The following is a 25,668-nucleotide window of genomic DNA, read 5'->3' as shown; positions in this document are numbered from 1 at the left end:
GTTTTTAAAATTGATATCGATAGTTCAATATAGACATCATATGTTCACTAATTGTACGCGTTTTTTTGCCGGCAAAACGTCGAATTTATGAGCTCCTAATTTTGATAAATAAAAGCACAATGTCGCAGGCCCAAACGAATAGTGACACACGTGTGCCTGATGAGGAGAGTGATCTGCTGCAAATTAAGCCGCTGTAAGTAGCTAACAACTGTTTCAAGTGACCGAAGACATAAAATTTTCTCTTGCAGTGGAGCTGGTCAGGAAGTGGGGCGCTCCTGCATCATGCTGGAGTTCAAGGGCAAAAAGATAATGCTAGACTGTGGCATACATCCAGGTCTGTCCGGCATGGATGCGCTGCCCTATGTGGATTTGATAGAAGCTGACGAAATTGATTTGCTGTTTATATCACAGTGCGTAACGACTTTTGTTTGTTTTGGCCAACATATAGATATATTTGGACTCTTATTCTTTTAGTTTCCACTTGGATCACTGCGGCGCTCTGCCCTGGTTCCTCATGAAGACCAGCTTTCGTGGACGCTGCTTTATGACACACGCCACCAAAGCCATTTACCGCTGGATGCTCTCAGATTACATTAAAATCAGCAATATATCCACAGAGCAAATGCTCTATACGGAAGCTGATCTGGAGGCTTCCATGGAGAAAATCGAGACAATCAATTTTCACGAGGAGCGCGATGTCATGGGTGTACGCTTTTGCGCTTATAACGCTGGTCATGTGCTCGGCGCAGCTATGTTTATGATTGAAATCGCAGGCATCAAAATTCTGTATACGGGCGACTTTTCGCGTCAGGAGGATCGTCATTTGATGGCCGCCGAGGTGCCGCCTAAGAAACCCGATGTACTGATTACCGAATCTACCTACGGCACTCACATACACGAAAAGCGTGAAGATCGTGAGAGTCGCTTCACAACGCTGGTTCAGAAGATTGTGATGCAGGGCGGCCGCTGCCTCATTCCGGTGTTTGCCTTGGGTCGAGCTCAAGAGCTGTTGTTGATATTGGATGAGTTCTGGTCACAGAATCCCGATTTGCACGAGATACCCATCTACTATGCTTCCTCGCTGGCCAAGAAGTGCATGGCCGTCTACCAGACTTATATCAATGCCATGAACGATCGCATACGTCGCCAGATTGCCGTGAACAATCCATTTGTCTTTCGTCACATTTCCAATCTGAAGGGCATCGATCACTTTGATGATATTGGACCTTGTGTGATCATGGCTTCGCCGGGTATGATGCAGTCGGGCCTTTCGCGTGAGCTCTTCGAGAGCTGGTGCACAGATCCCAAGAATGGTGTCATTATAGCCGGTTACTGTGTGGAGGGCACACTGGCCAAGACCATATTGTCCGAGCCAGAGGAGATTACAACGCTTTCTGGCCAAAAACTGCCACTAAATATGTCCGTTGACTACATATCCTTCTCGGCACACACAGATTACCAACAGACTAGCGAATTTATACGCATGTTGCGACCCAATCACGTGGTGCTCGTCCATGGCGAACAAAATGAAATGTCTCGCCTGAAGCTGGCGCTGCAGCGTGAATATGAAGCAGATGCCAGCACGGATATAAAATTCTATAATCCCCGCAATACGCACGCCGTCGATCTCTATTTCCGTGGTGAGAAAACGGCCAAGGTGATGGGCCATCTGGCAGCTAAGAAGCCGGAGGTGGGCAGCAAACTCTCTGGCGTGCTGGTCAAGCGCGATTTCAAGTACCATCTGCTGGCACCCTCCGATCTTGGCAGTAAGTATTATATATTAATCGTGTAGTTGCTCTGTGATTATCTTTCTCTATTTCCGCTTTATTTAGAGTATACGGACATGAGCATGTCTGTAGTCACGCAGCGTCAATCGATTCCCTGGACTAGTTCCCTGGCCACACTACAACTCCTGCTGGATCGCATCGGAGCTGGTTGTGTAGAGGTTGTCGAGCCGGAGCGCAAGCTGCGCGTTTTCAATTGCGTCGAACTGACTGTGGAGCAGAAGATCATTGTCATGGAATGGCATGCGACGCATGTGAACGATGTCTACGCAGATGCTGTGCTGGCCTGCCTCATGCAGTCCGAGCTGGGCGGCACAAATATCAAGGGTGCCACCAAGCAAACTAAATCAGAGGAATCTCGTTTCCGCGAATGCCTCATTGAGACGCTGCAGGACACCTTCGGCGACAGCTGTGTGCCCAAGATGTTCAAGGGTGATCTGCTGCCGGTTATAGTCAGCGGCAAGCATGCTGAAATTAATCTAGATACATTGGTAAGAATTGTTTAGAGGTGCGAATCTGCTGCTATTCATACCATCTCAAACTGTCCCCTATTACAGACTGTGCAATGTGCCGAGGATGAGGTGCTGAGGCAAATGCTAAACACCACCGTGCAGAAACTACACCAAACACTGGTGTCTGCTTATTGATGTTGTGAACCCAACCCAATTTTAAGCTGCATGTGAATTCTCTTTATTAATCTTTAATTATAAGTTTCCAATTCAAATATTGTAAATTAAAGCTCGAGATTTATTTATTTAGCGTGCAGTTCTGGTCTTTGCTATCTGCTCCTTGAGCACCAGAATGCTGGCACGTTGCTCAGGTGGCAGCTGGGCAATTTGATCGTCAGATAATTGCAGCACCTGCATAATCAATGCGGCCTTCTCCTGGTCAGACGCATCCGACGGCAAAACGCCGTGTGCGCCCAGGCGACTTTGCAGCTGTAGTGCCGCCGACTGCTGCTGCTGCGTCACAGGCTGCACCTGCGGAGGCGGCTGCTGCTGTACTGGAACGGGCGGCATAGCGCCACGGAGACGCGGATCCATTGGACGTTGTCGCGGATCGCTTGGGTATGGAATGGGTGCGGCAGGCGGTCCCTGCTGCGGCTGTGGTTGCATTTGGGCGCGAGTGCGTGGATCCATAAGTGGCGGTGGCACTGGATTGGGCAGAGGACCAGGCACCTGTCGCATGTCCTGGTCCATATTGCGCGCAATCATACGCGGATCCATGTTGACCGGCCCACCGGGCACCATGCGCAAATCAATGTCATTCGAATGCATATTATTAAAGTTCGGCCCGGGCACGGGCATGGGCTGCATCGGTCCAGCGCCCCCAACAGCCGACTGTGTGGGAGGCTGCTGTTGAGGCGGGGGTTGCTGCTGCTGCTGCGGCGCTGACCCCATGGGCATGGCACCTGAATTGGCATGCGGATTACCACCCAAAACAGGCGGCATTTGGTTGGCCTTAAAGAGCATGCCTAGCGCCTGCTGCGGATCGACGATTCGCATCACCACCATGGCTTGCAGCAACGCATAGGCCAATTGCGGGTTCAGCATGAGCATTTGTCGAGCCTCTGACGGATTGCTCACAATGCACAGTTTCATTTGCTTCATAAGCTCGTACATCTGCTCCGGCGGCAGGGACGCAACTGTTTTGGTAATTAGCTCGGGCGCATCATCCGGGTCGCAAGGTTCGCCATACGGATTCTCCACCTGTGGCCCCTGGAGCAGCTGTTGCATCTCCATGCGCGATTTCTCTGTACATGCATTGTCGACACGCAAAGTTCGCCCGCCAATTTCATAGCCATTGAGATTGCGCATAGCACTCAGCGCAGTCTCCTGATCCTTGTATTCGCAGAATCCAAAGCCCTTGGGTTTGCCGCTCTCGCGATCAAACACAAGTCTATAAAAGGCACGTAGTGAGACATAACACATTATCCACATGGCACACAAGTGCCGTTGGACTTACTTTAGTGATAGCACCGGGCCGACTTCACTGAAAATTTCCTTAAGCTTCTCCTCAGTGGCTTCGTAGGGTATGTTTCCAACAAACACGGACCTCATGGATTTGTCCATAATACTCTGCTCTTGTGCTTTATCTGCCATTTTGTTATTACTTATTTGCCTTTCACTAGTTAAAACAATTAAATAGTTAAGTCTATTCCAAATGCGAGTCGCCACAGTCGGCAACAAAATTTCCCTATGATGCAGCCACACAGAGTTGCTCCGTGAGTCAAAGTGTTGGCAAATGTTGAAACGATGCCATCATAAGTTTTACAACACTCTAACGCCTGGTGTTGTAATTTTTCGTTTTGTCGCAAGGTGAAATCGAAATGACGGCTATTAAATAGTGCAAAGTAAATTTAAATCACTAAAAATATCACCTAATTGTAGCTTATAAAGGCGTGCATCAGTTTTGCATAAATGCCCCAAAGAAAATCTATACAAAGTGCATGAAATACGTGATTGAAAATTTACTTTGTGTGTAGCACACACACGCACACACATGGAGATAAACGCAGCAATGGCCTCGCACTCGCATTCGAAGCATATATATAAAAGCTCAGTTGTATATTGAAGAAGGAGCGCACAAAGCAAAAGACGAGAAGAAAGATTTCTGTGTCATTGAACGAGGCGAAGAGGCGACGACCAGACCAAGACCAAGGAGCCACTAACCGCAACATAGCAATTACATACAATAATACATATATAATAACAGCTGCAGGTGACCAACTCTTCAAGGATACTACTGCCCCATCCCCTTATGTTCATCGAAGAAAACTTGCCCTTGCCCTCAACGAACACACACATACACACGTTACGATCGATATTGACGCCGCCTGTTTATAAAAGTTTTTATTGAACGAATGTATCATACAAATGCAATTGCAATTAATTTACAATTAGTGCTCATTAAACATTGTTCTCGATGTGTACAAAAGCGTCGCCAAGTGCGGGTGTGTGTGTGTCTGTCTAACGTCTCTCCTTGAATGAATTCAAAAGAGAATCGAGAAAATTAAAGAAACACAAAGCGGAAATACTCTGAAATTGTGTCTACCTTTCGTGCGTGTGTGTGTGTGTGCAAGTGTAGTCAACGATAGTGCGTTGTGCGTGTGGGGAAAATCAACGCAACAGAAGACAACGCTGGCATAGCTGCCCGCAGTTCGGAATCCTACTCAAGATCATACTGACACACACATCTGCAAAAGCAGATCCAGAAGCAGCGAAGGTATGTAGAAATTATTGTTCAAGAGTTTTTTACAATGAATGTATGTATGTACTCATCAGAAGTATCGATGTTATGTGTTTGTATGTATGTGCTCACTCACGCACTTTTGATTTTTATGTGACTTGTTCATCGTTTTGCATTGTAAGCTTCTCTCGAAGGAAAAATCAATAGCAACAGACGTAGACATTTGCTGCTGCTTTTATTTTTGTGCGGCCCCAGTACAACACAACCCTTATACCCTTTGTATCAATATAGCAGATACAACAAACATATTTAGCAAAAATAAAACAAAAATTAGTCGGTGTGGATGTGCCTAAAAAAACTACGCAAAAAAAGCTGACCATTCCTAGCAGCATTGCCAGTGCTCTACAACAATGCAGCGCTAGAGCACACTTGTATATACACACATGCCTGTATATGTAGAATTGAGAACTTGTGACGAATATCGATATTCTCAGTGAAAATTTAGATCAGAGTAGGTAATTTTTAAATTCACAATAAATATCCCTGCATTAAAAATAGTTGATTAACTCAAATTGATCGATAACGAGCTTATACACAATGAAAAATCATTTGTGTTTTGCAAAGCATGCCAGAAAATTAGATTTGTTTATACTGAGCAGCTGTTTATTGTAACAGCTGGAATTTTTGAACAAATGGGATTTATGTGTACATGGCTTAAAAAATGTGAAATGCAATTTTTCTTCATTTTGTAAGGCTGCAACTAAGCAATGCATATGTTTATATATGCATATATATATATATCGATTTATAACAATAATAGTGATAAGCGAATACCAGATACATAATTCGCTTAGAGAATTTGTTTGTAAACATTTTTAAACTGGTTTTTATCATTTCAATGAATAATCCTGTTGTTTATGTCAAAATCTACGTCCATATAATGACAACAATCTCTATTTATGCAAAAATGAATTGATTATATATTTGCATGCCTATTTCATGACTTATTGATTGCGAATTCATGATTCTCAATTGCAAGCATAAACCATTTGAAAATCACATTCACTGATATTTTGTTCATACTGAAGTCACAGTATTCGCTGATTCATTGCAATTATTGCTCATGCCCAGCAAATAACTCATCATTATCGCGATGTTGCCGTGTGCCCATCGTCCTCGTAGTGTTGCGTATAACACACAAGTTGAATGCACAGAAAAAGCTGTTCCAAAAGTTGTTGTTGGCCCAACTGGGCATTCCATTCCATTCCATTTGCACTTTGCGCTCCTTTCCTCTACTGCAGCAAGCAGTTCAAAGGCGGATGAAGCTTTAACCGATGCTGTTGTTGCCTTCCGTTCCCCGTTCCCATGCACACGCATACATGCTCAGCTGCATAATGGGTACTAAAATACATGTGCATATTTCAGTTTATTTGTTGTTTTTGATTTCACTGCCTGCCACATACGTCCTTTGTTTAGCCGTTTTTCTCACTTGGCATTGACTTTTTTTGCTGCTCTTTATCTCTCTCAACCATTGCGAAAGCTTTCGCTCTTGCTTGCCAGTGCAATAATATATTGCACGTTTCCGCAGATTAGGTCGCAACGATCCGGGGTTTGAGCGGTGCAGCGCATTCTTTGCGTTGCCATATCAGTTGGATATCGGTATCAGCTTACGGGAATTATTATCGAGTTTCGTTTTTCAGCACATAAATATGTATATTTATATATGTATCTGGTAATCACTTACAAATATTTTTCTGTTCACTTGCAGCGCCGCTCAAGGATTGAGCAAAATGGCCGCCACACGAAAAACAGCAGCACAAGTCACCGTTTTATGACTCTAAACTGATATCGAGAGAGCGAGAGAGAGAGAGAGCGTCAGAGTGTGCAGCAGCAGCTGCATCAGCCGTACGTAGCTTGATTAACCAGTGGGCGAGTTAGCAGAAAATCGCCATCATGGTGGACTGTGTGCAGTGCCCCGTGTGCACATTGTATCTGCATGCGGGCATGAATCTCTCCGATCATTTGGAGACACATCCCAAGGAGCAGGTCATCAAGGCTCTGGTGCAAATGACCATAGCTGGCAACAATGGCATGGGCAGCGCGCTGGCTGCAGCTGTGCTCTCCGGCAGCGCCGCGGCAATAGATGGTGGCGCTGCATCCAGCTCATCCTCATCATCATCATCATCATCATCATCATCATCATCATCATCAACGACGGCGGCTGATGTGAAACCAGTTGTGCTAGACGCAGCACCTGCACCAATAACATCAACAGCATCAACAGCATCCAAGTCAACAGCACCCAAAGCTGCATTGCCTAGCAGCAGCAACAACAATAGCAACAAATTGAGCAATCCACCGATTAAGGCAGTTAAAAGCGCGCCACCCACGACTGAGGCGCCAGCCAACACATCCAATACACCCACCACTAGCAGCATGAGCGCCATCTATTCCGACTATCGCTATGAGCAGCAGCCGCAGCACCAGCAGGCGACGCTGCACGGCTTTTCACGAGGTACGACCACGCTGTTAATACCGCAAGCGCCACAACAGCAGCATCAGTATCTGGCCAGCCAGCAGCACTTTGCCCACCATCAGCAGCAGCAGCAACAGACGGCCATGAAGTACACCTATGCAGCAGCGCTTCCACCGCCGCCGCCGCCACTGCAGGTAAGTGATCCACCATGAGATTTACATGCCAAAAAACGTACTTTAATACTTTGATTCGTCTCATGCAGCTCTTTGCACAGCAGGCGACGTCAACGCAGTCGCATCAGAAGCCACCACCCGCCTATGGCGCCGCCATCAGTCAAATTCGATCTCAGCACAACCAAAACAAACAGCAACAAACACAACAACAACAACAACAACAACAACAACAACAACAACAACAACAACAACAACAGCAACAACAACAACAACACATGAGCGTACAACACACCGTTAACCTTGCACCACCGAGTGGCAAACACGGCAAAGTCCATACGGATATCTTCTTGAATCCACCGCCTCCACCAGCGCCACAGCTCACGATTCCGTCAACGTCGTCGTCGTCATTGTCAAGACTGCAACATGCACAACAGCACCAACAATCTCTTGCAGCCGGCAGCTATGCAGCTGCCAACTGCGCTAGCTCCTCTGCGACTATGATGTCATCCAGCTCCGTCGGACGAGCCAGCAGCTGTCGCCAAACAAGCAACTCGCCTTTTGGTGCGCTCTTAAATGCCGCAGCGCAGGCCGCCTGCGCCTCGCCCGTTACCTCCAGTGCGTCTGTGCTGCGCTATGCCGAGTCACCAGTGGCCCACTATCTAGAGCGAGAGAATGGCGATTTTATAGTCCAGGAGACGCCCAAGCACATTGTGGAGTGCGTCGAGAAGGATGACGGCGAGTTCTCTGTGATTGAGCGCATCTATCAGTCGCCACCCAGCGTGCTGCACATACACGACGATGACGACGACGAAGAGGACGATGAAGATGACAAGGGGTAAGGCATTGACTCTACTTCTTACTCTTGCCTAGTTGCTTTAATTTTAAGCTAATGACAGTTTACGGGTTAACGGTTCAAATTAATGCATCGCCTTAAGGTTCAGTTCGGGAAACAGGTTTTTACATCGAGCTTTGGCTCCTTCAATTTCATTTAATTTCCAAAAGAACTATTTAACGTTAATCAAAAATAATTAATTAGTGTTAAACTGTTGTTATTTATTGAAACAATTAAATTTGTCGTATTTAGAAAACTTGTTTAGATTAGCTTAAAACTTATCCAATAATATTTTCAATAGCCAACAAACAAAAAAGAAAACGTTTGAAGCAATCCATTTAAAAATGTCATCACTTTTGGCGCAAGAAAGTGTGTTATTTACTCTACTATTGGCTCTGGGTCTATGCGGGATACCTTTAAAGCTCCTATTAAAGTGTAAATTTCTGTTTTCCAGCTGGAACAGCGATGATGAGGATCACATGAAGGTGGAAGATCATGTAGAGGATGGCGACGACGAGCACGAGGATAGCCGAAGCAGAGTTGCACCCAAAACCACAACGAAAAAGTCACGCAAGACAAAAGCAAATGGCAGAAAGCACAAACGCGCCAGCAAGCATCAGCCGGAAGATGAGGACGACTTTATGAGTCTTGGCAGCAGCTGTGCCGAAAGTGAACACCAGGCAGAGCAGCAGCAGGCGCAGGTGCAGCTGTCGCTTGCGTCCTCTTCGCCAGTTCAACTTAGCACGGCGCCTTCGACGAGCAGTGGAGCAGCTGCTGGTGCTGCTGCCACCGCGTCCCCCTCCCCCACCTCTTCTGGCAGTGCCAACTCGACGCCCAGCGGCTCCACAAAGTCCAAAAAGAATCGCGTGACGGTACTCAGCGATGTGCCGCTCAACATGAACGAGTATTTGGATCTGGTGGGCAACATTGTGGCTTCGGGTCGCATTGGTGCAGCTCGTCCGTTTGCTGCAGTGGCGCCCATACCGTTGGTCAAGGTGGAAAAGGAGGAGCCAATGGACGACTACGACACCGTACACGCTGAAATGGAGCAGGCAGTGGAGCAAAAGCCCAGCGTTGAACATGCCAGTGGCAGCAGCAGCAACAGCAGCAGCAGTGGCCACGGCACCACAAGCGTCATACGCATGGCAGCCAGCACAAGCACCAGCAGCGGCACAAACGTTGCTAACGAGGATCTCACACAGCCGCCGCCAATGAAAGTGGAAGTGGAGCCAACGATGCTACTGCCGCAACGCTTCTCAGCTCCGGCGCAGCAGCGTGGACCCAAGAAATTAGTCATCAAGCCAAAGGCCACAGCGACGGCAACGACAAAAAAGACTGAGAACAACGCTGCCGAAACAGCCAGCATATCAAAGGCTTCCACAGAGCTGGTGCAGGTGAAGAGCGAGAATGTGGAGGCAGCCGTAACAACAAGCGGCAGCATACTAGAAAAGCATCTGACTACCAGCTATGCGGCACAGCAGCAGGCGCGCAAACACTCTGCAGTCAACGATGATGATGCGCGCGTGCTGCTCGAGTTTGCCAACTCGAAGCAACTGCCGCTAGCGGGGAACAGCAACCAGACTACGTTTGTGGTAAATGCGGCCAGCTTTGCCTCGGCGGGCTCCGTATTTGCCAGCGGCAGCGCGAAGAAGTCAAGCAAGCCGGGCGACGAGTACATTCTGCCTGATGATAACAATCTGGAGGTGGATGAAATTGTGATATCCTCCTCGTCATCCTATGCCTCTAATTCGCAGCAGCAACAATTGCACCAGTTGCAGCGGCAGTCGCAGTCGCAACCAGCCCAGCAAAGCATGCAGCAGTCGCAGCAGCCGTCCGCCTTTACAGATTTCAATTTTCTGTATCAAAATGCAACAGCAACAACAGCGGCAGCAGCAGCAGCAGCGGCAACTGCGGCGGCAGCCTCCCACTTTGCAGAATTTGGCATACATCAAGAGCAAGAGCAGCAGGAGCAGCAGGACCAGCTATTGCAGCATCATCCACAGCATGGCTCTAGCGAGGCCACCAATGCCGCCACGCTGGCCTCCTCTTCTAGCAATTCATCGGTAATGGATCAGGATTGCTCCATGAATGCCACGTTTCGCTTGGGCAAGCAACAATCCACATTGGCTGGCTGGTATCAGCCGCAGCAGCAGCAGCCACAGGCAAGCACCTCGCACAGCTCCCATGTGGAACAGTCGAGCCATTTTATTGCCGCACTCGCAGCCGTTGACTGCTGCAACAGTGTGGCGGGCGTTGATAGCGATGTCAAGTATTTAGATCTGGATACCTGCAAGCGGGAACAGTTAAGCAACAGCAGCAGCCATTTGCCCTCTGTATCCGCATCGACAACATCCTCATCATTTGCGGCCGCCGCCACGGAGAGCAGTCTGGTTAGTGGCTTGGGCCTAAACATACGCACCGATGAGAAAATGCCCGCCAAGGGTGAAATCTCCGAGCAGGAAAGCAACTGCGATATTGAGAACTCCTGGAGTCAATCGGTAGACACACCGCATCCAAGCTTAGTCGTTTGCACTTATCATTAACTAACTTCTCGTATCTTTTGCAGATGTATGGTGACATATCACAGCGCTATTTTAGAAATCAGTTTACAGATGGGTATCATCAGCAGCTGGCCGATTGGCGTCACGATTCCTATCCGCCGCAGGACCTCAGTGGCCAACAGCAGCAGCAGCAGCCCCAGCGTGAGCCAAAGCGGTGGGTATTTGACTACGCAAGGACTGTTTTATATTTGTTAAAAATCTCTTCTGTCCACTTTCCAGCTTTGATTTCAACGCTGTCGCCTCGGAGTACGCGCAGTCGGGCGAGCTGGACGCCTCCCCGAGCTCAAATAGACACAATCATTTGTTAGATGCGCAGCCCACTACTTCCTCGTCGTCATCGGCTTTGCTGGCTGGTCCACCAATAGCCTCGACGTCACGTGCTGCTGCCGAAGCGGAGGCTGTCGCTGCAGCATTGGCGCAGCGAAAGCCACCGCGTCGCAAGATCTACAAGTGTCCGCACTGTGTGGTCATCTTTGAGAAGCTGAAGGAGCGCAATGCGCACATGATTGGCGAACACAACTATGTGCGCCAGAATCGACGACTCATCTGCACGCAGCCGCAGGTAAATGCCACAATGCTGGCACAGCCGCCGGCTCAGGAGCAGCAACAGCAGCGCCAGCAGCAAGTCCTGCTGCAGTCTGTGGGGCAAAGCAATGGCGATGTTGTACATGAGGATTCCAAGGATGGTATTGTAAAAATCAAGCAGGAACACTGCCAGGATAAGCAGGATTCATCGGAGCAGCTACTTGGCCAAATGGATATACCCGATGTCAAGGATGCTGGCCTGCTAGATGCCAGCGCTGATAATGGTCGCGATGCGGACATGAAGCCACCAGCCAATGTCTCAGAGCTGGACGAGAAGCCAGCCATAGCGCCGTTAGCCATGACGACACCAGCTGCCAAGCTGGCTGCTCTATATCGCATGCTCATTGCCTACAATGAGTCCAAGCTGGGTCAGGAACGCAACAATCTCAGCGAGCTGGAGCAAAAGGCCATGGAGAAATCCATATTCCTCTGTTATGTGTGCCGCACCGATTTCCCCTCCGTAAAGCTGTACGATGCACATTTGACAGAGCATCCCGCTGAGTGTTTCACCTGTGGCAAGAAATTCTATCGTTGGAAGAACTTTTCGCTGCATTTGAAAAGGCATCTAGGCTGGAAGGAGTTCGGCTGTTATGTCTGCGACAAGAAGTTTGTGGTGCGCAGCGCGCTAGTGGAGCATATGCGCATGCATACGGGCCAGACGCCGCTCAAGTGCAAGATATGCGGTAAGTTGTTGAAAGTAGAGAGTCTGGGATAATTAGTTAAGCATCCATTCTTCTTGTTCTTAGGCAAAAAGTTCAAACGTTATTCGAACTTGACACAGCATCGCAAGCGTCACACCAAAATGATGGTGCGCAAGAAGGAGTACGTGTGCCATTGTGGCGAGGTGCTGCCCTCCAAGGCGCGCTTCCTGTGGCACAAGGAGACCCACGACTTGAAGCCCAAGTGCTGTCCGTATTGCTGCGATCGTTTCGTGCATGCCAATTCGCTGCGGAGGCACATTCGACTGGCCCATTCGGATAAGTTTGACTATGCCGAGCCGATGGAGTGTCCCATGTGCAAGCAGATCTTTGCCAAGACCTCCATCAAAGCTCACATGGCTACACATTCGACAGATCCGCAATACGATTGCGCCATATGCAACAAGAGCTTCTCTACCAAATGGAATCTGAAGATACATTCGTGGGTGCATGCGAATCGCACGGCCAAACCGTTCAAGTGCGAATACTGCCCCAAGGCGTTCGTTCGCGAGCTGGACTTCAAGAACCATATGAATGCCCATAAACAGATCAAGCCATACACCTGCGAGTATTGCGGCTGCAAGTTTATACGTAAATACAATTATATGCGGCATCGACGGGAGCATCATGGCAACAAGAAGTTCACCTGCGACCAGTGCGATAAGTCTTTTCATCGTCATTATTATCTGATCGAGCATCGGCGCATCCACACCGGCGAGCGTCCCTTCCACTGCACCATCTGCGGCAAGAGTTCGACGACAAAGACCAATCACAATAAGCATCTGAAGATACATCATTCGCGGGATCCTTTTACCGTCGAGGTTTAAATCAATTTACTAACGACTAATCGACTTATCTAAAGTTAAATTCATTAATTAGCTAGCTGTTTATGGCTCTTCTCTGTGTATGTATGTGGGTGTGTGTATGTTGTACGTGTGTGTTAACAAAAACAAACTAGTATTACCTATTGAAACTATATATACATACATATACGTATTGTATACATATGCGATTGCCAATTCTTGATAAACAACAACAAACATGAAATCAATTTATCATAATAATATTAATAACATTTTACTAATCGTACATTTGAATGTGGTTTAAGAGACTTAGCTAAATGTGAAAGTGTTAACACCCCCTTTGATCCCACCCTCTGCTCCTTTCCACCACACACCCACACGCACATATACACTCACACACACACTTTAAACACAAATATTTTAAAAGGAATTGCTTTAATTTTTGTTTAGTTATAAACATAATTACAATTAGTGAAATGACATGCCTAGTTCAGTGCAATATTCATTATTATCATCATTTAACTTTACACCCTAATTTTAAAACATCTCAATTTTAGTTTAATAACAAAATTAATTTTAATCATTTGTATTTACTTATCTTATCTATATAAATATATATAAATATATATTTTTATGTTTAACTCGTTTGTAAAAGGTAACAAACAAATCTAGTTAATTTAAGTTAGCTGCAATTGGTTTAATTCTATATGAATAACATTATTCTTTTGAGTTTTCGAAACTTGAGCACATTCTAAGCCACACAAATACACACACACACCTGCACACCAACACCTAAACACATATATAGTACACAAAAAATTTGCAAGAGACCGTTTTCGAAAATGTTATATACTTTTTTCGTATTTTTTAAACCAAACAGACAAAACTGTCTACCAGAGATCGAAAGTAAACGAACACAACTGTCATATTGAATGAATATACCTAAACGTAATTACCATCTCGATGTTTCTAGAATATATATATATATATAAATATATACACATTAACATATATATATATATATATATATATATATATATATATATATATATTTGATTTTGTAGTAGTTGCAACTTCTCTAGGCTATTTTTAATAATTGTTTGCGATGGTTTCGATTATGAAGCGATTAGTTAAAATTTCTAGTTTATGAGTGAACACACAACACAGCATAAGCATTATGAGAATTAATTAAATACATTACCTTATAATATGGAAAACAAAAACAAACGAAAAACAAAACAATTTTCAAATATTTACAACTTACATACAAATTTCAACGAGAATCAATGGAAACAACAAAACATAAACAAATACAAAATAAAAATCGTTTTGTGGAAGAAATAAATGCAATTTATGGATAATTATAAATATCGTAAATACATGTTTTTGGTTGGGTATATCAATCGTATATCAGATATTTCAAATACTACATACGTTTATATTAACTTTAAATGGCCGTAATATGAACTTGTGAAGCTCCATAGAACAGATTGTATTCAAAGCAAATGCTTGGATTTCAAAGTGGGAATTTTTGAATGCTAATCGATAGGGCTGATTCGAAACGAAAAATAGGCATGTTATTCGATAATATAATTTTATTTGTTTGAAATATTCCAATTTTAAATCATTTTTGATAACTCCAAACAATAATTTTTTAAATTAAATTTTTTTTTATTTTTTTACCCTTTCCAAATAAAAAATGCATAGCCAGTCATCTTTTCTTTAATAGTTGAGGAATTTATTGAAAACGAAAAATCAAATAATATGAAAATACATATTAAAATATGTAAGCAAAAAAATAAAATTAAAGTACATATTCGAATATGTAATTAGATGAGTGCTTTAAATAATTGGTAATTGCCTCTTTTTTGGCTAATTCTGATTGCGTACATTTAATTAACATGTCATTTTATAACTATTTCAATACGAACATTCGACTGTCAATTAAGGGTTTATATAGCAGATCGGTTTTGTATTTATTCTCATAGATATCGACCTCCATCAGCTTAAAGCCGTGTCTGATGAAATCACTGGATAAGCCCGGATCCGAATCATCGTAATCGTCACTGTTGTCATGGTAATTATTCGGATAGTGAACCCGTGCAAACACCGAGGGATATTTGCATAGACATGCTTGGAGTGCCTGACGCACGGATGTGTCCGCAAAGTTTCTGTTCAATTTGATGCCATAGAGCTTGACACGGACTGATTGCTGTGGGAACATTAGCAGATGGTTGGGCATTACCTTTAGATCGTTAAAGGGCAACATTTCGGTGTCATGGAAATCGATATAGTAAACAGTCGCCTTATTGGCAGCTTGATGCAGCTCTATGATAACGGCGCGATACCATTGACTATCACGACTATAGCGGGCCAAGCACTTAGCTTTTAGCTGCACCGGATTAAGCTGGGCAGCTTCCTTGATCAATGCGCTCGTCTCCTGGGCCAAAGCAATTTCCTGCTTGGCAAATTCGGTCAGTTTTGGCGATATCTGCAGCTCCGTGGCAGACAGAACTCTGTCAATGCTGCACGTAAATTGTTTGACGCCCGTGGGCAGACATTGTGGCTTAAAGCCGCCGTCGCCGTCGTGATAGGAACGCTCCGTGGAAGTGTCCATTGGCGAGAAATGTGCGCTCTCCAACCGGTCCTGCTAAACAAACAAAACCGTGTCTTACCATCAGATTACGGCATATGGAATCAACATCAAAAATACCTTATAGCGCAGCTGAATGCGACGACGCATTTGATCCATGGCAGATATGCCCTGCGGTGGTATAAAGCTAGCCTGCTCTGTTACGGGACTAGCTGTGTGGTCATCATCATCATTGGAAATACCTTCATCGATCTTCTCGATGACGTAGTCATCCGAAAAGCCCTCGGTTGAATTTTTTTCATCCGCATCATCTGCATCGCTGTCCCCTTTCTCAAAATCGACGCTCGTTTGGAGCTTTTGTTTGGCCGCCTCCTTACAATCGAAATCGTTTTGGCAATCCAAACGCTGCACCTGCTGCATCTCTCTGCTGTCCATCATGTATTTTTTCTTAGTCGGCGGCGGCTGGGCCGTCGTATTGGCTTGTTTGCCCATCATCGGCGGCTGGTACTCGCCCAATTGTTTCAGCTCATCAAACACCTTGAAGAGCTTTAGGAGCTCTGCGCGATTCTGTTTAGATTCATGATCACTCCGGGGTGGCACGCGTACCGCCATTTCGTTGTTCAACATCATGGTGGCTATATCCATGTCGCCCACCTTGAGTTGGCATTGCGGCAGCCCGTTGACCCCTTGAGTCTCCACCACGCGCACGCTGCTCAGCTTCATGACCACAGTCTGATGCACAGTGTCCATTGTCGTCGATGTGTAATTCTTCTGCTTGGGCTGCACACCGTGGATTGCCACGCGCCAGCACAGGGAACTTAGCTGTGGGAACGGTGCATAGGGTAGCATCTGGGCCGGCTTTACCTTCTCCTCGTTACCATAGTCCACATAGTACACCTTGTGCTCCCCCTTAGGACTCAGCTTGCTCTGGACAATGCCGCGATAGAAGAGATTGTCCAAGTGGTAGACGACCACAACGGGCTGACCCACTACATAGGTGCTGGGCTTCTGTTTCTCCAGCAGGGGCTTAAAATGCTTCACCAGCAAATTGCGCATATGATGTATAAACGACTCATCGCTGGCCAGACTCAGGTATACCTCACACTGGTGATTCACATAGGTGGGTAGCGCGGTAAAAATACTTTTCTTGCATTGACGCGGCTGCAGCCAGGCCAGCGGTGGCTCAGTGCAGCCAGTTGTGGGTGCGTTGATATTTAAATCCTTGAGCAGCTCCAGTGGCGGCATTTCATCGTTATGCTCGAAATCCTGCTTGAAATATGAATCCTGCGGCAAGGGCACGGATCCTAAAATAAAAGAAGCAACAACGAAAAGTGAATTTTAAAAGGCGTGTAAAGCGTGCTGTAGTTTTGTCAGGAAGTGTGTTATGCAAAGGAGTATATATATAGGTATATATATATATATATATAGCCATGCTCTCCCGGCCATCTATTACAACGTACACCAGACTCTCAGTTTTAGAGCTATCGTCATGATACTTTGCATAGATTTGACTTTCTATTGCTTATGTCCGAATTGGCTGGATCTAAAATAATACATTTCTAGATCATATCAAATTAAATTATTTCATTGGAAATTGGGAAATAATTTCCTAAGGGAAAACCACGCTACAAATGATCTCCCAAGCTTTAGACCGAACCATCGCGAATTATTGTTGATGAAAATTTCCAATAACTTGTCAATATGAATGCATACCTGTTGTTCTGCCCACCTTTTCGAGGCAGGCTAGCAATTCGGGATCATCATCATCATCTTCCCCCTGGGAGCTACTGCGGCTACTGCTGCTGGGTAACAATTGCAGATCCTGTTGCAGCAACATCTGTGGATCCCTTAAAGCCCGATCTGTTTGTAAGAATAGCTCATTGATGTTCGTATACTTGATGCGTGCCGGTGAGAAGGGGCCACTGATTTCGGTGTGTGCGCCCCACAGAATGACACGTGTGCAACCACCATCCTTCCCATGCCCGGTGACATGCAGCGTACTGTAAGCCTGTAGCTGTGTCTTGAAGAACTCAATGACCTCCGGGGACCACTCAGCGCCATTTGGAATGATGTCGGACAGACGACAACACAAGGCGCTGTTGCTGACGCGCCCCAGATCCTCATCCATGATGGCCATGCTGTTGATAGGTACTCCCAGGGCCAGTTCGCCAATGTCGCGCAGACGCACATTGTATTTGGAGTTGGCGCCTTGGGTAGAGCCAACAATCTGGCCGCGATGCCAGAGCAGCTCCAGATCCCCCTTGGCCATGACACGCACATAGCACATATCACCCGGCTGCCAAGTTAGCTTGGGTGCATTGGTCTGGTACATTTTGTCGGCGTTTACCTGTACTGTCTTCCTTAGCTGCACATGGGCCGAGACGAAATGCGTGAGCGTTACATAGAATTCACCCGGATGCTCTACGTGGAGCACCTCGATTTGTGAGCGATTCTGTCTATCTGACGTCTTGGCAGGCATCGATGGCTCCAATTGCAACTTGGCCTCTTCAATCAATTTGCGCGTATCCGCATCTAGATGCGAGTGTCGTCCAGGCTGCGGCTTGATTACCTTGCTGCTCTCGCCACTGGACTGGCAATGACCCTGGGCCACCAGCATGGCGCCCACATTTTTTTGCTCATTGCCGCTGCGCGTGAAATGGACCGCCACGTGGGCTACCTTGTCGCGCACACAGACCACCTCCATTTGGAGTTTGGGATTCGATGTTAGCTGCTTGAACGCGTCAATTGCAGCTGGTGTCCAAGCATAGTTGTGCTCCTGCAGTGTCTCTACATCGGCTAGGCAACACTTGATGGCCAGCTCTTGTGTCCAGAACTTGTGTGGCAGCATAAACAGCTGATCCCAGTAGAGTTTCTGTGAGATGCCGCTGTCCACCAGACGCACTAGCACATAGCCTGAGAAAAAAGAGTAAACGTCAGTTGCGGAGCTGGGCAATTGGGCTGCCGATCACAACTCACCCTCGGGCAGCATGTGCTCAATGCAGGCGCGTTGCCATTGACCCTCCGACTGTAGGACGCAGCCCAACTGCAGGCGACCCAAATAGATGGGCTCCAGCTGGCTGAGGCTCATGTGATCCATGAAGCATTGTAGCTCGCGCTGCAGAGTGCATCGTTTCAGCTCCAGTTCGTGCGGCATTACATAGAACTCTTGCGGATGCTCAACATGAAGCATCTGGATTATTAGCACATCCCCCACGTGGGGTACAAATTTCGGCAATCTCTGCGATTGCAACGCCACCAATTGTTGCAGTTGCGGTAGCTGCGCGGCGGCAAGTCCACGTGCACGTGCCATGCCTGTGTATAAAAAAGATTCACGCACCGAAATGTTTGACCCGTAGTTGTTTGTGATTAGATCCACCTCGTAGGGCTGTCGTCCCAAGTGGCCCAGAACGGTAATGTGCACTGGATTGCTAGCGGATAAAATTGAATATACAGCATATTTTAGATTCCAGTTGGGATTACCCATGTTCGCGCACACCGAATTTTATAATTTTTCACATAGAAGGAAGGAAATCGGGATTTCACCCCTTTTTATTCGTTATAACCAAATTATAGATCAGTATATCAGTCAAATCATCAGAAAGGGAATCAGTCAATTTATTCATTAGCCAGTCAATTCAGCATCAAATAATAAGTTATTCTATCAATTGATCAGTCTATAGATCAATCAGTTTATTACACACTCAGTCAGTCAACAAAACAAACAATCAATTAATCCATATATTGGTCAGTTAGTCAGGCAATTAATCAGTCAGTCAATCGATCCTCAATCAACGAGTCTATCACATAATCAGTTAGTACGTAAATAAGTCAGTTTACCAGTTAGTTAATTAATAATTAATAAGATTGAATGGCTTATTAATCAATCAGTCTATCCATCAATAACTCATCAATCAATCAGACTATTAGACTAACTTATTGACGTCAGTTCATAAATTATTCAATAAGTCCATCAATCAATCAATCAGTCAATTTGTAACTCAGTCAATCCACCAATTACTAATCAGTCTGAATGACTCATCAACTAGACTATCCATCAATAAGTCAGTTCATAAATTAATCAATCAGTCCATCAATTAATCGATCACTCAGTCAGTTTCTTATTCAATCAGTCAGTCACCCAATCAGTCATTCCATCAATTCCTAGCCAAACGACAAATTGATAACTATTAAACGTACTTTTGCACCATCTGTTTAAGAAAGGCGCCCGCCTGTGGTTCCCATTCGGTTCCGCCCTTGCTGGGCATCAGCTGCTTTAGGGTGCAGTGGACGGCGGCATACGGCAGCGTTGCCAGATGGTCGGGTAGCCGACGGAAGCTGCATGTGATTTGAGATTAATTTGAGATTAGTTTCTTTTTACAGCAAAGATTAGCTTACTTGTTGCTGTGCACCATATGGGAGAGGCCGATGTCCGGCAAGAAGACATTATAGATGTCACGCATTTCCGCCTTCTGGCTGACCAGTGCGCGATGCCAGCGATCCATTTCGGTTTGACTGTGGCACGTGATGTACTGCTGACCCACCACAATGACTTCTGGTGGCTTGCAGGCGGGCGTTTCGGCAAATGTCTCCAATTGCTCGCGTATGCGTTGGGCCGCTTGGATGCACTGTACGTAGAAATCCTCCGGCGATTGAATCGAACGGACACGCACCATGGCATCGGTGTGGAACCAGTCGGCCATATGATTCATAATTTTATTGGATGCGGATTGGATCGAATTCGACTTGCTGATATCCATGGCGGAGAATGTGTGCACAAAGTTGTGTTGTTGGTCCTGGTGCTCGCCAATATTGCTATTCATTGAGCTGGAGCTGCTCTTGGTCTTTTTGGGGCGACGCTTTTGCTTTTTGCTGTGTGCCAAGCCCGTGGCAGGAGCCGGGTGAGCTGCTTTCTGATCCGGCCAGGAATTGCTCAAGCTCGAGTCGTGCGAGTTGCGCGGCTGGCTACTCTCCGAGATGGTGCTCTGATGATCGTACTCGTTATTGAAGTGCACCTTAATTTTGGGGTCCACAAAGTGGCACTCAAAATGTTGCTCAATCAGCTCCGAAAGATTATTGGTGGCTTTTAAGCTATAAGAGGACAAAACAGATCAGAAAATGTGCAACAAATAAAGTATACACTTTTTAGCCGCTCGCAACCTCATAAGTTAAAGCAAGCCGGAGAAGAGCTCGTTGGAATGTTAGGACTTAAGTCGAATACATGAAAAGATTATTATTTATTAGAAAAATTTCTAAAATTTAAAAAGATAAGATTTACGTTTGTGGGCGGTGAGGGATTTGTTCTTATAAGTGAGGACGGAACTGGCCACGGCAAATATATGTTTAGTCTCAGTGTATATTAAGTTTATTCGGAAACTAACCGGAACTACGTTTCTTTCCTTGACTTAAACCTTGAACCAAATCTGTTGTCTAAACAACAGTTCAACCTGCACCGAATCGTATTTCAATAAATATTGTATAATTGTTGTCAGCATCGTAAATCCTGCTTCTATGCGAACTTATATTTACGTTATGTCAAATCGGTAATCATTTATCGGTTCAATATATAGCTATACTTTGCAAATATAGCCTTATGCACCTTTGCGACAGAGCATAGTTATAGATACAAAATAGATATGTTTACCATATAGAATGGACGAATTCTAATTACTTTAACGCTAAGCTTGATGCATTCTTTTCAATTATAATTATTATAAGGTTAAATAATTTTTTTTAATTTAAACAACTTAAAAATCTGTTGGCATTGGTTAATAGATAAATAAATAAATATAAAAAAGAATGTTATTGCTTTATACTTACTGATAGGGGTTGTTTTTGACACTGGTAACCTTGACATAGGTGGGTATTTTCTCCAGGTGCTCATTGATGATCACAATAACATCCTTGAGCCAAATATCCTGCGGCACCTCAAAACGAGCATCGATACCGCTGTGCAGGATTTGGCGTAGGTTCTAGCGAAAGGTAAATAATTTAAATTAAATAGATAGATGTAAATTACATTTAGATAGATTGTAAACTGGGAGAGACGGCGCTTTGCTCACCTTTAGAACCGACTCATAGCCATTCAGTTGGCTCATTGCCATATTTAGTTGCACCTGCGGCGACAGGCTGGATTCGCGCAGCATCTCAATGGCCTGCAGTTGGGCATTCTGCAGCTGGCCATGCAGCAGCCGGAAACGCTCCGTGATGTTGTCCAGCGTTTCGGCGGCAAAGTTGCCAAGTTTGTCTTTTGTGTTCTTCACCACCTGCAATGGAGTTGGAAGAGCTGAGTTGGGGGCATCACCATTAAAAGACATTCTAATGATGCGAGGTGACTACAAGAGTCAGCCGCCTGCCTGGCTGCCTGGCTGCCTGCCTGCCTGCTGCAGGTGAATGGCGAGCACCACTCGAGTTGCCACTTTTAATTGTGCATTTCTCAATGCTTCTTCGGCGAATGATCATTATCAGCAAGTCGGTTAGATACACTTGTCTTCATGTATACAGGGTATACCCATTGAAGTTGCATATAAGAAGGGTATATTCAAATTGAAAATTTACATAAAGAGCATAATTATATATTATACCATATATGTAAATGAGAGATTTGAATATACCGTTCTATTGTGTATGTTGGTATGTATATCAGACAGTTACAAAATGTACATATATATTCTTGATCAAGAACACAAACTGATATAGTCATTTCTGTCTGCCTATCTGCCTGTTTGAGCGCGTCCAGCTCGGTAACTCTATGAGCTAGCATCCATAAATTTGGGATCTTGTTTATCGTATGCATCACTAGTTTAATTCTCACAATTGCCTGAACTCTCCTCTTTGATAGGGTAAAACTAGAAATTTGTAGTATATCTCTGAAGAAAGCTCATGAGACTTTTGTTTATCACACGATTGGACTCAAACTCATTTTACAATTAATTTGAAAAGCGTTTCGCAATTTTTGGAAAATCAACCTATCTTGGATAAAAAATGCGGCTACAAATGTTGTATGTGCGAAGTTTGGAGTTTAAAACAAAGTCATTTATGAAAATTCATTCGAGATGTGTTTCACGCTTTTCAGGGGGTTTCAAGCTTCATGTTTCTTAATGTTCTTTATTGTACAAGAATAAATAAATATTTTATTCAAACTTTTACTTCTTATATATGTTAAAGTTTCCAAAACAGATTTTATTTTCCTATCGCAGCAGAATTTTCCATAGCTTCTATGAATAGCTGAGTATGAATTTAAGGCAATTCGTGGCTGGTTATAGGGTATCTCCCAGTCAAGCATTAGCGCGCCAGAGCAGTCTTATTGTTGTTATTGTTATTGTGGGACTTTTGAAAGTGATTGTAAAAACCACAAAAAAAATGTATATATACAAAAATGAAAATGCCGCCGCTGCTTTGGGCTTATGACAGCTGATTTGTTGCAGATGACAGGTAAGTTCGCGCCAATCGCTCGGTTCTACCATAAATAGCAGCGGGGTCTGATATCGGAGATCTAAGATCGGGGCGAATGTGTAAATGAGTGCCATATTGGAACGTTGGCACATCATTAAAACGAAACTGTTTATTTTTCTTCTTTTTTTGGGGCAGGGCAGCCAAAATGTATAAAGTGTTTTACACATGCATTTGAAGTGCGCGACGCGACACGCGAGTCGAGATCAAATGAATTTACACTTGACCTTGTCCTGGACCAGAGTCGCCGGAGGGGCATACACGCATTGAGATATGCTCTATGGCTTTGGGTTCATAACATAAAATTTTTAATAGGCACGACCTAATTGCTGGCCATAAATACATATAAGCTTTAAGCGTTCTCAGCTGCTTGCCAATTAGTTTTAATGGCCAGCATCGAAAATAGTTTTCTCAATAATCTGCAATTTCGGTGCGCACTTCAAAGTAATCGCAACATACAGACACACACTTCCTACGGCAACAGCGAGTCAGTCAGTCAGCCAATCAGCCAGTCAGTCAGTCAGTCAGCCAGTCAGTCAGTCAGCCAGTCTGTCAGGCTTTTCAGAACTTGTCGAGTGTGGCTTTAAAAGCGTAACAATAATAATAACTAGGCACTCAAATCTCGAGACTTGAGCCTATGCTTTAATGCTTTCGGCTGACCAGCAAGCACGCAACAATTGAAGTCAATGCGCTCTTGGCTATAAGAATTCTTGGTTATTGTTAAAATAAAGATACTGTTCCGCTATATACGAAATACAAATACCCTATCATACAATCTAGATGATATATTTTTTTATTTTTAGAGCATATTCATTAGTGAGTGAAATTTTGTGTATCTTAAACATTATTTCGCACACATCAACAACATCAGAAGACATTCAATAAAGGTATTAAAAATTTCTAAAAGCAAACCTGTTTGACATAAAAATAATAAAAAATTAAAAAATCGTTTTCACCCTTTATCGAGCATGCCACCAAATCGTTAGTAGAATATGTTTATTTTTATTTTATATTAGGCAAGCGCAAATAAATATAAATAATTAAATAACAATTGCATATTTCTTGCTTGTACCAATTAAAATAATAAAGAAGCTCCTCCAAAATAAACCAAATAGTTGCAATGACCATTTTTGTAGCTTTAAAAAAAATGGTCTTAAAAGAAATTGCTGCAAAAAGTTCACACTTCTATTTCGAAAAGTTTTTATAATTAAAGATTTTTAGTAGATTGTTGTTTGCTTTATATAAAAGAAACATGTCCTAAAAGAAACTAACTGCGAAATGTTCATATTTATAGCTCAAAAGATTACAAGATTGTTGTTAGGCTGCGGAATATTTTTTATACTAGATTTTTGTTTGTTTTATAAATAAGAAACACACTCTTAAAGAAATTAAAACTTAAGATTCTTGTTAGTATGGGAAATGTTTTGTAATAAACTTTTGTTTGATTTAAAAATTAGGAAACGTATAGGATCTAAAAAAAGGCAACTGCGTTTCTTTTGCTGTATTTTACAGCTGTCGTCACAGTCGGAAGCTCTATAAAAACTACCATTAAACGTTTGGGGCACACGAAAAGCAACCTTGCAGCAAAACGTTTGGTATAAAACCACTGAGGAAGCGCATACTAAAAAGTTGGGGGCTTTAATCATTTTAGTTGCCAATAATTCGCGCTTAATTTGAAGCAGCTGCATTTAGCGCCCATTAAAACAATTAGCAAGCAATTGAAATAGTAAAAATTAAAAATAAAATAAAAATTAAATAAGTAAAAGATAATTGCGCGCAATTGCGACTGCACATAATTTTGAAGAGTTTGTTTTTTGCCTATGTTTGTGTGAGTGTGTGTGTATGTGTGTCTTTAACTAAGTAACTCAGTCAATCGCAAAGCCACTTCATTTGGCCAGTTTATCAATTACGGACGGACAATTTACTGGCGCTTTGAGCCGCCTCGTTAGCCGCCGCATTGCGCATTCTTCCCATTAATAATGCTCAAGAAGGGTATAATGGATTTCTGCAATTAATTTTAATATACAGAGGGAGGCCTCTCTGATCACAACTCTATTGTATATCTTGATAACTGCTTTACTAACTCAGAGACAGAAAGCTTAGTTATACATTGCAGGAAAAATACAAATGAATATATACTTACGTGAACAGTATACAAAATATCAATGGTAAGTGGATCTCTGAGATTATACGAGAGACTTCAAACCTTGAACGCAGCTCCCTCTATTGCTCGCAGAGATCATCGATAACTTGTTCTGTTTCCGTGAAATCGATGAAAATCGATATTGAAAATATGTTTTTTGATCGCTGTATATCTCAATCCTAATAATTGCATGAAGATCGGTCAATAAAAACCCAAGTTAGTGAAGAACATATTTCACATAGGATGGTTGCTAAGGAAAGAAGCACAGCCGCAGTGTTTCTTTTTGTTTACGTGTCTAGAATAAAGCTAGAACGAGCGCTTAGGGCATCTCCTAGTCGGGCACTCCCAACTAGAGCACCTTTTCTTTGCGGTGCGTGTCTCA

The 25,668-nt window shown here is 44.2% G+C and overlaps 4 protein-coding genes and 1 long non-coding RNA gene across 6 annotated transcripts in view; 2 read left to right on the top strand and 3 right to left on the bottom strand.

The window, feature by feature from the left end:
• Positions 1-35: 35 nt before the first annotated feature.
• On the top strand, positions 36-2,538 carry Cpsf73 (cleavage and polyadenylation specificity factor 73). Its single transcript, XM_064696802.1, has 5 exons — positions 36-193; positions 249-410; positions 475-1,766; positions 1,833-2,275; positions 2,342-2,538. Exons 1-5 carry the CDS (start codon positions 120-122, stop codon positions 2,429-2,431), a joined length of 2,061 nt encoding a protein of 686 aa, XP_064552872.1. The 5' UTR covers positions 36-119; the 3' UTR covers positions 2,432-2,538.
• CstF64 (cleavage stimulation factor subunit 2 CstF64) lies at positions 2,459-3,999 on the bottom strand. The gene is made up of 2 exons (XM_064696805.1): positions 3,750-3,999; positions 2,459-3,683 (listed from the first exon to the last, which is right to left on the bottom strand). Exons 1-2 carry the CDS (start codon positions 3,884-3,886, stop codon positions 2,540-2,542), a joined length of 1,281 nt encoding a protein of 426 aa, XP_064552875.1. The 5' UTR covers positions 3,887-3,999; the 3' UTR covers positions 2,459-2,539.
• Positions 4,000-4,598: 599 nt separating this feature from the next.
• LOC135438483 (uncharacterized) lies at positions 4,599-4,942 on the bottom strand. Its single transcript, XR_010437888.1, has 2 exons — positions 4,839-4,942; positions 4,599-4,765 (listed from the first exon to the last, which is right to left on the bottom strand). It is a non-coding gene; the product is annotated as an uncharacterized LOC135438483 (long non-coding RNA).
• Positions 4,762-13,474, top strand: LOC135438475 (uncharacterized). The gene is made up of 7 exons (XM_064696801.1): positions 4,762-5,009; positions 6,742-7,643; positions 7,712-8,457; positions 8,909-10,952; positions 11,021-11,169; positions 11,235-12,283; positions 12,347-13,474. The coding sequence occupies exons 2-7, from the start codon at positions 6,927-6,929 to the stop codon at positions 13,123-13,125; spliced, it is 5,484 nt and encodes a 1,827-aa protein (XP_064552871.1). The 5' UTR covers positions 4,762-5,009; positions 6,742-6,926; the 3' UTR covers positions 13,126-13,474.
• Positions 13,475-14,817: 1,343 nt separating this feature from the next.
• The window catches only part of qin, a 77,356-nt gene continuing 66,505 nt past the window's right edge, over positions 14,818-25,668 (bottom strand). The window contains exons 4-11 of one of the 2 annotated variants that reach the window (XM_064696526.1): positions 21,754-21,957; positions 21,512-21,663; positions 20,090-20,782; positions 19,892-20,029; positions 18,671-19,122; positions 17,408-18,607; positions 15,815-16,998; positions 14,818-15,751 (exon numbers count right to left, since the gene is read on the bottom strand). In XM_064696526.1, coding sequence (XP_064552596.1) covers positions 15,017-15,751; positions 15,815-16,998; positions 17,408-18,607; positions 18,671-19,122; positions 19,892-20,029; positions 20,090-20,782; positions 21,512-21,663; positions 21,754-21,957 — 4,758 coding nt within the window. In that variant the 3' untranslated portion in view covers positions 14,818-15,016. The remainder of the gene's footprint in view (positions 15,752-15,814; positions 16,999-17,407; positions 18,608-18,670; positions 19,123-19,891; positions 20,030-20,089; positions 20,783-21,511; positions 21,664-21,753; positions 21,958-25,668) is intronic. The other variant, XM_064696527.1, reaches the window with a different exon arrangement.

This window comes from Drosophila montana, unplaced genomic scaffold, assembly GCF_035044405.1.
Source record: "Drosophila montana isolate Dmon_TW-CO22-7 unplaced genomic scaffold, ASM3504440v1 contig_3848_1, whole genome shotgun sequence".
Taxonomy (NCBI): Eukaryota; Metazoa; Arthropoda; class Insecta; order Diptera; family Drosophilidae; genus Drosophila; species Drosophila montana.
The sequence above is the reverse complement of the archived record's forward strand: the minus strand, read 5'-3'. Positions and strand labels throughout refer to the sequence as shown.